The sequence below is a fragment of the Oreochromis niloticus genome, linkage group LG1 (assembly GCF_001858045.2).
Source record: "Oreochromis niloticus isolate F11D_XX linkage group LG1, O_niloticus_UMD_NMBU, whole genome shotgun sequence".
NCBI lineage: Eukaryota > Metazoa > Chordata > Actinopteri > Cichliformes > Cichlidae > Oreochromis > Oreochromis niloticus.
The window spans coordinates 25,693,681-25,705,719 of NC_031965.2; the positions used below are offsets into that span (position 1 = coordinate 25,693,681).

Below are 12,039 nucleotides of genomic sequence, written 5' to 3' on the forward strand. Positions count from 1 at the left end.
CATTCATGTGAGAAACAAGGAGCGCATGACTACATTTCATTCACACTGGAATGTTGGGACTGTTTTCATTATAAAAGCCCATTATCACAGCTAAACCTGACAGTGTGAGACACGTAGATCTTGATGGGTGACAAGATTTTTTTATCTTTTGGGGCTGGCAATTTGATTTTTATTTCTTTAAAGAAAAAACTTTATAAACCCAAACTGAGCTCTCTTACAGATACACAGTCTGGTGATATTTAGAGTGAAGCCTTTTTTTTTAAATAAAGACTTCAAAAAGGAGCTTCATGATTGACTGTAATCTTAATCTGAAATGGGACACTGTGTATAAAATTGAGGTTGTGCTTTAAAAATGTATCTGATTTGACTTAAAATAGTCTGATTCTGCATTTGATCCTCCCGAATGTGCTGTTTTGTTTTTCCCTCGTTAATAAGTGCCTGGAGCCAAGTCTGAAACGTTGCGCTGTCAGAGTAATTGACTTTGTTTTTCTTTTGCTTTAGCTGCTTCTCTAAATAATGAATCCCACCATACACTGTGAAACCTTGTCTTATAAAAATGTCGCAGGCTCAAACAAATGAACTCCCCAATATCTGCAAGCTGTTTCTGTTTTCGTCATTCAGGCCGCTTGAGTAATCCTTTCTTCAAACTGCCGGGTGATTTTAAAGCTTGGGTTTGTTTTGGTGTTGGTAGGAAATGGCTGATTTACGTTCAGTTTTACGTCATAAACGTGGCAGTAAACTAAATATAGAACATAAAATAAGCTTACGAGTCATTCGTACAGATGGAAATATTTACTTATGCTCTAAAATTTTGCAAACAGAGTTAAGTGCTCTGAGTCCTTTGTAGTTCTGCATAATTTAGTCCTTTTTAATTGACTTGTAGTAAATATTTATTGATGATATTCCAAACCTGCATCCTTGAAGTGTCTTTGTTTAATTACTGTCTCTGTGTTTCCTTCTCAGGATAAGACACGAGTAGTTTCTCCCATCATTGATGTCATCAACATGGACAACTTTCAATATGTCGGCGCCTCTGCCGATCTGAAAGGAGGTAAAGTACACAAAAGACACACTCGACTTCTGTGTAGTCTAGTCAGTCGAGCTTGACAGCGAGGCTTTGCATTTATTACGGTTTTAGAGGATTTGCTTTTTAATGCTTTTCATTTACAATGAATTGCCGTTGTTATCTCACAGCCGCATTAAGACCAGGTGTTTTGGCATCCAGTGCTGTAGTTCATAAACTGTTCTCTCCAGGTATTTCTCATACTTAAGACAAGGCCTCCTGAGGAACATGGTATATTTCAAACTGTTTCTCAGCAGGAAATGTTCACTGAGCAGTGCCTCCTCTTCAAAGTATTGCATATGTCATCTTATTATCTCAGGAGGCAGCACACATGATCCCCACTTGTTCATCGTGAATCTTTTAGACAGTTCCTTCTTTTATTCTGACATAGGCTGAATGGAACATCACACCTACTTTGTACTGGAGAGCTGGTGGGTTAAAGACAGTTTAATGTCCAATCCAACTGATTTGGGCATGTGCCTTCTTGAGTATAACTCCACTAGATGATAACTAGAAAGGACATTAATGAGACATTGGAGTCACATATGTGACTTTACATATGTGTCCTTGTTTTTCCATTGTGATGCTGATGGCTATAGCTTACATACAATGCAATGCACACTGGAAATGGAAGAACTACTCATAGCTAAAAATAAAAAAAACACACTTTTTTATATTAATAATACATTTATGACTTCACATAATAAAAAATTTAATGTTCTGAATGTGAAACTGCCGTGCAGTTGCATTCTTAATTTGGCTGGATTAGCAAGTGTTGGCACTTGTCTTGCAGCATTTCTTTTTTTTGTGTGGATCTGTGAGGTATATTAATGTAAAAGCCAAAGTGGTGTACTGGCTGTGCTGATTGCAGTGTATTGTAGAACAGATACATGCCAGTTACACTAGTTTAACTCTCTCTGCTAACACTTAAACAGTTACAGCAGTTGCCTGTGAAATCAGGCGACTGCTGATTTACCCAGTCATCTAATATGAACCTGCCAAATCCAATTATACAACCAGACTGCTACTTAATCCCAGATAATGGTCGTAATTGTGCTGTTTTTTTGTCTGTGTGTTTATGTTGGCAGGCTTTGACTGGAATTTGGTGTTTAAATGGGACTACATGACTCAGGAGCAGAGACGAGCCAGACAAGGCAACCCGATCGCTCCTATAAAGTAAGGCAAACACACTTTCAAAAGTTACACGTTGTATCATATGCAACTAACAGGGTATTAATCTACTCAATTTTTTTGTTTCTTGTTGTTTTTGTTTTTGTTTTTCTGCCCTTCCAGGACACCAATGATAGCAGGTGGCCTGTTTGTCATGGATAAAGAGTACTTTGAGCAGCTCGGAAAGTATGACATGATGATGGATGTATGGGGAGGGGAAAATCTCGGTGAGTGCTGCAATTTAGAAGCTCACGGTAGACTGAAGAAAGTGTCTGATGGATGTCGCAAGAACAGAAAGTCTTGATCAGTGAAAGAATCAAAAATTGCATAAAACACAGGTATTAAAAGTGGAAAGTCAAGTGAAGTCGCAGGTATGTCCTGCCTTTCCCGTTTTGTCTCCAGGCTTTTAAGGTTTTAATGAGTGTTTTGGAAAATACACTCATTTGCTTTCTTGGAACAAGTTTAATAGCACAGTCCTATATGTCCATTGAGTATAATGATGTTACATCATTATAAAATGATAAATGTATAAAATGTTATAAACTTTTAATACAGAGACTAGAGCAGTCTGTTTGCATTAAAGGGCATGTGCTGCATTGGTTTGAATCATAACAAACCAAATTTGTACATTTAAATGTTATTTTCTTCTTTACACATTAAAGTTAGCCACGGTGTTCCACAGGGTTCCGTGTTGGGGCCAATACTTTTTACCTTATACCTGCTTCCCTTAGGTAATATTATTAGAACTGCACATACACTTTCATTTCTATGCAGAAATGAAAATGTGTTTCTATGCTGACACCCAGCTATATTTCTCAATGAAACTCGATGATGACACAAATCAATTGAAGTCCCTTTTTTTTTTTCTTTCGAGCTCAAGCCGAGCGTTTTGCTGCTGTTATCTGATCATTCAGTAGCGACTTTAAATAATGTAATAACCCTGCACTAAAATATAGCCTGATTTATTTACTTTTTTTGCTTTTGTTTTAGTAATTTTATGTTTAATAAGACTTGAAATTAGTAATTGATGCCATAAACGCATCAAGAACGGGTTTACTGAGTCTGTTGACGTTATGTTTGCACATCCTTATATGCTGGACAGTGATTTGGCTAACCAAACAATGGAGGATTTTGTGAGCTTTGGATAGAGCTGGGTTTGCTGTTTCCTGTTGTTTGTATTCTCAGTGATAATCTGATTACTGACTGCATCGTTATACTTCATACAATTATCACAGTTACATGTCAAACCTCTGATCTCATTCTCTGCAGAAAACCAAATACATGTATCTCCAAAATGTTGAACTATATCTTTAAGACTTCAATGAGCTTGCAACTGTAATCTCTTTCCCTCATAAATGCTGCACTTTTGGCTCAGAAAACCACAAATTCCTGCCCAGTTATAAAATCTCCACTCCCCTGTGAGATCTGGTGCTAAAGCAGCAACGTGGATGTGCCTCACACTGTGATCAACTCATGAGATCATCTGGGTGCCCATGCCAACAACGAGATAATAGAAAATCCTTCAGTAATTTGGTTGTTATATCTAGGTAAAAGATGTCTTCGTTAGTACAGTTGATCTTAGGAAATTACAGTGGCAGTGTAATAATGTTTAGAGTCAGTGCAGAGTGTGCACAATACAGCTCATTTGCAAACAGTACAATGATATAATAGCAGCTGTGTCTCCCTTTTGCTTTTGTCTGAATTCACTTGGGAAATCGGTAAGAATAAACAGCTGACAGAGTGATTCAGGCTCCTCTCGAGGCGGTCCAATGAATCAGAACTGGATTGACAGTTCAGACATTGCTGTGCTCATTTAAAGAACGCTCATTCAAATGCTGACAATGCTGGAGAGCAAATCTAACAATGTCAACACACTCCAAACATTTATTATATGCAGATGTGGATTAACTTAACTACTTTTTCTTGGCTTGTAGTAATTAATTTACCTGTTTTTATTCATTTTTTCTGCCTGCGTGTCTGTCTGTGTGTGTTTTTAGAGATCTCATTTCGTGTGTGGCAGTGTGGCGGCAGTCTGGAGATCATCCCCTGCAGCAGAGTTGGCCACGTCTTCAGAAAGCAGCATCCTTATACCTTCCCGGGTGGCAGTGGCACTGTGTTTGCAAGGTGACACACATGCAGACACACACATACAAGAGGGCTGAACACTCATTAGCCAGTCAGGTTACACGCATCATATAGTTCATCAAAATTCCCCATGTTGCAGCCTGTGCATCTCCATAATGACACTACAGTTAATGCATTTGGGTTTATTTGGTGACTTTAGCTCAGAAGGTGAAGCCACACAGTTCTCTATTTGTCATATCCAGAAAAACACCAACGCCCCAATGCATTCTGGGGTTAGGCCCAGCCTTCCATATCATCAGTATGTGAATGGGTAATCAAACGCAAAGAGCTTTGGATAATAGCAGTACATGAATTCATTCTATTTATTTATTATTATTGCTGCTGAGCATATATCAAAAATAATCTAAGTTTTCTCCTTACATTATGGGAGGGAAAATCTCTATATTTAAATAGTTTCACTGTAAATGACAAGAAATGTGGAGGCTATTTCTGATGGACAGAGATGCAGTCCAAATGGACTGGCCTTTATATATAATGCTTTTCTAGTCTTAATGACCACTCAAAGCACTTTTACAGTACAGGCCACATTGCTTTTATCGATCACACACATGCATAGGGAGCAATTATGTTTGCAGAATCTTGCCCAAGGCCACTTAAAACATGCAGACCGGAGAAGACGATGATTGAACCCCTGATCTTTCTGTCAAATGGTGACCTGCTCTAACACAACCCACTCTTCATTTCTAAGAGTCAGTTAAAGTTAGGAGACAGTTTGACTCAACTGTAGTGACATTTCAAGACCATATACAGAGGATGTTTATCCTGAGGTTCAAATTTCACTCGCTAAATTTAATTTGGAAACAGCCTTTGAGAAAACATTCCCACCACAAGGTTCATTTACTGGATCCTCTGGGGCCTTTTTGTCTTGTCACGTGATTTTCATCAGCAGATGAGTTTGCTGTTTAGCTTGAAACTGAAAATGTTTTGATTTACACTTTTCTGTGCAGCAGAACAACCGCACAGAAAAGGACTAGCTGAGAGTGTTCCCAACTTTCACAGGGTTAGGAAGACTTTTTTGTTTGTTTGTTTGTTTTAAATCTGCAGTTCACTGACAGCTAATACAGTCAATCAGCTGATGTTTAAGTGACCTACTAGCCTCAGAAAAACCTTGACATTTTATGATACTTTTTACCATAGATGCAGTTCAAGCTCTTCCTTTCCATTTTGATGATGGTTTTTCAATATTTATACTGGATTTTCTTTTTAAAGCACTTCTAATTTCAGTAATGTACTTATTTGCTTAAAGGCAATGTACAAATATATATTATAGCCTAATATACAGTTATAATGTTAGATCCTCATATTTATAAGGTCAGGGTACTGTCAAATAGTCTCTGCAAGCCAAAGCTCAGGTGTCCGTCTGCTCTGAAATCTCCTTTTCAGACAGTTTTTTCTAATCTTGGCTCTCTGTGATAACAAAGAGAGGGCATATCAGTACTATGCTCATCTCTGCCTGTGAGCACAACAGCTCCACCCACCTGCTGCTTAGACCCTTAAACGAGGAGGAATAGAGGTAAAAAGGCTTAATTCAGACAGCAGGTGACCTGAGGGGCTGCACCAAGACCTAGTGTGTAGGATAAACGAGACTTCTCTTTGTGAGTTGTGTGAATTACTCGCCTGAGTCCTGGAGTAAAACTATGGAGCTGGAAATGAGCACAGATCATGTTTGGTTTCAGTATAGTAGTCTCTTTTGGTTAATTATTTTCTGTGGCTGCGGTTTGTAAATTACCAAACACAAGTTATTGAGTTTTACTAACGCTCTGAGAATTAAATCAGCGTTGAGTAATTAAAACAAAGTACCATCAATTAAACAGGAATATTTCCTTCAAAAATAAAAAAATAAAAACTCTGTGAAGAAAAGTGAAGAAAATCTGTTTTTCCATGTGCTGCCCTTTAGGCTGTGATATATGCGGCACCATAAACATTGAACACGAGTAGTGGAGAATGTTACATGGGCAGATATGGATCTGTCTCTTGAAACCATGAGTAACCACCCCTGATAATGAGCCCAACAAACCTTCAGTGTCCTGATTGGTAAACATGTGGGAGGATAAACAAACAGCTAACAAGGAGCTTGAAATGACTGCGGTTACTCTGGTACTGGCTGTGATGAATATTTTTAAAGGGGAGCAAGAAATAAAGAGCATATCAGGGTGACGTGTGGTGCCTATTCCACAGTAGCTCCTATTTTTGAGTCGGGGGTATTAGTTGACTTCAGCCCCTTCTTATCACTTAGTTGCATACAAATACCTGAAGAGATTTAATTCATAGCTCGGTAGAACCCTTAGAGGGAAAGAAACTGTGGATGTGGATGAAATTCAACATTAAACCAACATTTATTCAAACAGTGTCAAAGATTAGACACCACCTGTGGACTGCTAATGTTTTCATCAGTTGCATAACACTGAACACAGTCTCATATTAGTTGCACAACCCTTCCTAACAATCGAAGACATCACTTATTAATCAGTGGGTGCAGCGGAGTTCTCTATTACAGAGCAGAGCAGCTTCATCTGTGCTCTGAGGCAGCGCCTTGCCCTTCAGCCTGAATAAAGTCCCAGACAGCATCGCTGTGGCTGCTGCAGTGACTCTGGGGACCTCGGAGACGGCACCTGTTTTGTCTGCCTGGATGACATTGTAATTGTTCTTCAGGGAGCAGCATTTCACAGCAGAGTTATAATAGGCATGTTGTGGCAGCAGCAGCTTGCTATGTGACAAAAAGCCCCTGTGGACCTAAATAAAGTTTGCAGTGTGTGGTGTGTGTGTTTTGGGGATGCAGGTGCATGAGAGTAAAAAAAATTCTGCAAGACAGAGAGACTGCGCATCAAAATAAACCCTTAAAATACCGTAATAATGATAGGGCATCTAGTGTCACCACGGCCGCTGGTAACCTTCAGATGTTAGAAGAGTTGTTTTCTTGAAGCTTCTCTTCCAGTAAGTGGAAGCCGAGTTTGGAAATGTCTAGAAATATGTGAGCCTCACTAAGACAAAACCACTGCTCGCTATTTAAAACTGCGCAACTTGTGGGTTATAGAGAATTTCTGTAGAATATGAAAGGCATCCGGCAAGCGTGTCATAATTTTTGCTTTTGACATCACATAAAGAGGCACTTAGTTTCCCTATAATTTGGTCAAAGCATTTAGACTTTAGGGATTCACAGGTAAACATAATGAAGCTGATTGTACTGCAGTTATGGCTATAATTAACCCTGCTAACTGTTTTAACCCTATTTTTAAGTCTGAACTGTGAAATAATTGCCTGAAAATTCACAAAAATAATAATTGGAGTGCTTGTTTAACTTTCTATGTTATCCTACTTTATGAGACACTGCATGAACCAGAGGAGCATATCTGTGCCTAAGAAACTGGATTGCACAAATAGTGTTTGTGCAATCCAGAAACAGTGAGGCCGATGTAAACTGGTTCCAGTACTGAGGTTTTCAAACTGGGAGAGCCAGAGAAGACTAAGGTCTCACTGTTAACCCCCGTTGCTATAATTATCGTTGCACTCTTTCTCTTGTCTTGATTCAGTCTAAGGAAAGACTGTTAGTGTCATACTTTGAGGTGCTCTAGACTGCAAAGATTGAGTTGTATTTTATTGACTCCAGCCGACACGTAGTCTGACAGAAGTCGGTTACATCACTCGAAAAATAAAAATCTGACAAATTGTCAAATGTCACACGTCAACACTTTGTTTGGCAGCATGCACACGCTGTTGACCAACGGCTGCAATAACAGGGAAAATAAACACACATTCACATTTGTACAGCCAGGATAACTGTGCCCTCTGATGGCTGTCGGGGGTGTATGAGCAGGCAGTGAGTGTGTCACAACCACCAAACAGACACGTCCATTCAGGACTCGTGCAGTGTGCCACATACCTTTCTGTCTTTCTTTCTTTTTCTTTTCTTTTTTTTTTTAATCCTCACCGACTCTTGGTCTTATCCTCACCCATTGTCTCCCTCACCTTTGTGCATTTTCTTCTTCTCACCCATCCATCAGGAACACAAGGAGAGCAGCAGAGGTGTGGATGGACGAGTATAAAAACTTCTACTATGCTGCTGTCCCCTCAGCAAGAAATGTCCCCTATGGGAAGTAAGTACTATGAAGTATTAGCCCCGTGGGAGTTGAACATAATAATGTAGCTGGATCATAAAATTACAAAGGCAGCCACTTGAATGGACATAATAATTATAATTGTACTGCCAATTAGCAGAATGTAAGCCATAAAAGGTGTAATTTTCCCTTTATACTTAAGTGAGGTTGTTAATGTAGCTCAGAAGAGGACAAAAAGTCAGTGGCTGATTTACAATACTGGAAACGCTGCTGTTATTTATGCCCTAAAGGGATGGCAACGCTCCTTAAAAAGGTTGGCGCAGGATTGTTTCAAGCATAGTGACAGCGTCAGTCATCCGTCATTAAAAAAATACCTACAGCTGCTGAATGGATTGACATTCATGTTCTTTAGGGGGTGACACCTGCTGACTTTGTGATCCTCTTAGTTTTATGCCACCAGCAGGACAAAGTAAGTACTGTAAGTGTGTTAAGGAATGCTTTTCACCCTTATACTAGTTTCCTTCTGCTTTATGCCACTCATCCAGAAGTCTACACAGCAATAAGCACTTTCGCATTCAACCAGAGTAGCTAGACAGCACTATATATGCTTATTATGTGACCTTGTGGGAACAGACTTGGCATCTCCCCTCTAGTGTCAGTCCAAACAGTTATATTTTCCCCAAAGGATCTAGACTCAGACATGCCCCGAGCCTCCACTCTCTGCCCTTACAAAGCGACTGACGAGGCGTATAATTTAAACATGAAACCACAGCTGATTCAACCCTTTAATTCTCTTCCTCCATCTCCTTCCTCTCCCTCAGTATCCAGAGTCGTTTGGAGATGAAGAAGAGATTAAACTGTAAGCCATTCAAATGGTACCTGGAGAATGTCTACCCTGAGCTGAGGTAAGAAAATGAGGGCAGTCTGTGCAATATGATGGAGCCGGTGTTACACTGCATGACATGTAATGTTGTATAATCAAAACTGAATTACATTCACCAAATTGTTAGGAGACCACTCCTCAGCCAGAAGTTTGAAGTATGACTTTGTGCTAATGTGTGGCGGGATGTTTTATACACAAATGAGACTGCAGTGACACTAATGCCCAACCAGGAGTTATGATTCAAGGTCATTATTACATTTTCACACGGTTCTCAGGTTCGCAATTAGTGGCTGATGTGAATGAGTGCACAAGTTCAGCAGAAAGCACCTCTGATTTAAATCTGACTGCTAGATTGCACCCAGCGTTGTTGCTACATTTTGCTCCCTGAAGATAAAGTTATGGCCACTGTCACAGACTCTGGTACTCCTCCAGGTTGTCAGATAGGTGAACCTTGAGTTTGAATGTAGTTTTAGGCAAGTACAAAGTTGCTTAGATCTAAATCTGTTGAGCAGCGTTGGTGAAAAACAAAGATTTTTTTGAGGATTGCCAAAAAAACCTTATTTTTAAAATACCAGAAGCACCATCGCACACTGGCACAGTTCAAGTTGTTTGGACAAATCTTCTCCATCAGATGTCTCAGGATAATAAAGTAGAACTACTGCTGATAGGTTCATGGGCTTTCTGCATATCTGCGAAATGCACATGTGCAACTGGTCAGAGTGGGACTTTCAGAGAGCATATTCAAATTTAGCATGAGCCTGGGGCACGGTGTATCACTGCACAGTGAAACAATCTTTAAAAGCATAAAAACCACATTAAATCTCAGGCATACTTTTTGCTTTTATGTTTTCACAGGGGGAAGAACACTAAAATTGCACCTTTTTAATGCTTCTAATTTGAATAATTTAACTTTTACAGAAACATTAAAGCCCCATTGTCCTGTTTTGTCAGAAGAAAATTGACTATTTTCCTCTTTTGCTGTATCTCGGCCTTTCTTTGTTTGGCTTTTTAACAGCTTGAAAAACTGAATACACGCTTCATTAACACTTTTTCGTGTGTGTGTTCAGGGTCCCAGATCACCAGGACATTGCTTTCGGAGCCCTGCAGCAGGGAGGAAACTGCCTGGACACCCTGGGTCACTTTGCTGATGGCGTGGTCGGCGTCTATGAATGTCACAATGCGGGGGGAAACCAGGTAGCGTTACAACGAGGGGACACCCAGGTCAGCTTGTAAAATCCTAACCTTAGAGATTCGTGGGTGCCAAGTGGTGTACATGTGGTGAAAGCACAGGGGGTATGATAAAGGATTTACGTATTTAAGGTCACAGTGCCATACTTAAAGTCAAACTGTTGTAATCAAAAGGACAAAGATGTTTAAACACAGAGGTTATTAAGACTGGAGTAGAGCAGATCTATTGAAACTTTAACTTAAATATAGAGTAGTGCATAACAGCATTTTAACATTGTTCTTAGAGCAAATGTACAGCTCTTGGAGCACTTTAAGGAGGATACACACTATGTCTGTGTGTGTAAGTTTGTGAGGAGTGTTTGTGTTTTGAAATCCTGAAATAGAATGACAGGTGTAGAGAAGAAAACTGCTGTCGCTTCGAGTCAGCGATCGCTGGCATTTTTTTGGCTTTACATGTCTTGTTTTACCCTTGTGGATTTGCAGGTCTTTACTGTTTCCAGTGTTGCTTCATAGATACAGTGAATACAGCTAAGAAACATATCTGGACAGCATTGACAACATGTTTTGAGGGGAAACTTTTAGGTCGACGCCAACAAGTCAGGACTCTTTGAGGGGCATTATTGCTCTCTCTCTCTCACAGTCATTGGAGTCTTTCAGTTCTAAGGTTTGCATATCAGTACTTAATACAAATTATTTCTGTTAGCGGGTCTTAAAATTAGATAAATACTCACGTGATTACCTGATCATCAGTAAGTGTGACCATCTCTATAGAAGCTGTAGTTTGAGGTATCTGCTGGTCTGGAGCATTCATGCATGTTTGTGTTAGGACAGTGTCAAGGAGGAGAGACATCACCAATGATTTTAGAGAAGCAGTTGTTGCTGCCCATCAGCCTGGAAAGGCTTAGTCCATCGTTCTACTCACAAGTGGAAAATGTTCAGGACATGTACCAGTATTCCCAAGGTCAAACCGTGCAATGTTCATGGCTGTGCAACATCCTTTAGAAGACGAGACAGAAGAGGCGACGCTTTGCTGTAATTCACGGGTCCACATTTGGCAAACAGCAGACATGGTGCTTTATTATCCCCTTATATGAAAAACTTTAGAATTGGAAGAGGGTGTACTTTCTTTTTACTATTCATTTTTTTAAAACTCTTATGAATATTTTTTTTTAAATTTCTACCAGGGGGAAAAACAAACAAAACTGTGAATTTAGTCAGTAACAGCTGCGGTGCTGGGAGGGCAAAATGAACAACCTTGGATTTTGGGGGTGTGAGACACTGGGGAGAATTTTAAAATGCAATCTTACCACAAAACCAAAGTGAAAAACTGAAAAACTTGGATATTGATTTTTAATCCCGCATAATGAAAACTGCAAACAAGTCATTCGCCCTGATGTTATTCAACCCCTTCTAGCCATTCTCAACCAAATTTGACACAACAGAAGTGAAGTACCACAAATAATGTCTCCATTTTATTCACACTCATACCAGGCAGTCTCTTTACTGAACTAACGGCCAATTAGTGAGGATGGAAA

The 12,039-nt window shown here is 39.7% G+C and overlaps 1 protein-coding gene across 4 annotated transcripts in view; it reads left to right on the forward strand.

Moving 5' to 3' along the window:
• The window catches only part of galnt2 (UDP-N-acetyl-alpha-D-galactosamine:polypeptide N-acetylgalactosaminyltransferase 2), a 68,751-nt gene that overhangs the window by 51,261 nt on the left and 5,451 nt on the right, over nucleotides 1-12,039 (forward strand). For 2 of the 4 annotated variants that reach the window (XM_019359552.2, XM_005458945.4), the window contains 7 exons: nucleotides 964-1,051; nucleotides 2,152-2,239; nucleotides 2,357-2,460; nucleotides 4,231-4,357; nucleotides 8,380-8,472; nucleotides 9,255-9,338; nucleotides 10,384-10,537. In XM_019359552.2, the coding sequence (XP_019215097.1) occupies nucleotides 964-1,051; nucleotides 2,152-2,239; nucleotides 2,357-2,460; nucleotides 4,231-4,357; nucleotides 8,380-8,472; nucleotides 9,255-9,338; nucleotides 10,384-10,537 (738 nt within the window). The remainder of the gene's footprint in view (nucleotides 1-963; nucleotides 1,052-2,151; nucleotides 2,240-2,356; nucleotides 2,461-4,230; nucleotides 4,358-8,379; nucleotides 8,473-9,254; nucleotides 9,339-10,383; nucleotides 10,538-12,039) is intronic. The other 2 variants (XM_019359561.2, XM_003454487.5) reach the window with 1 other exon arrangement.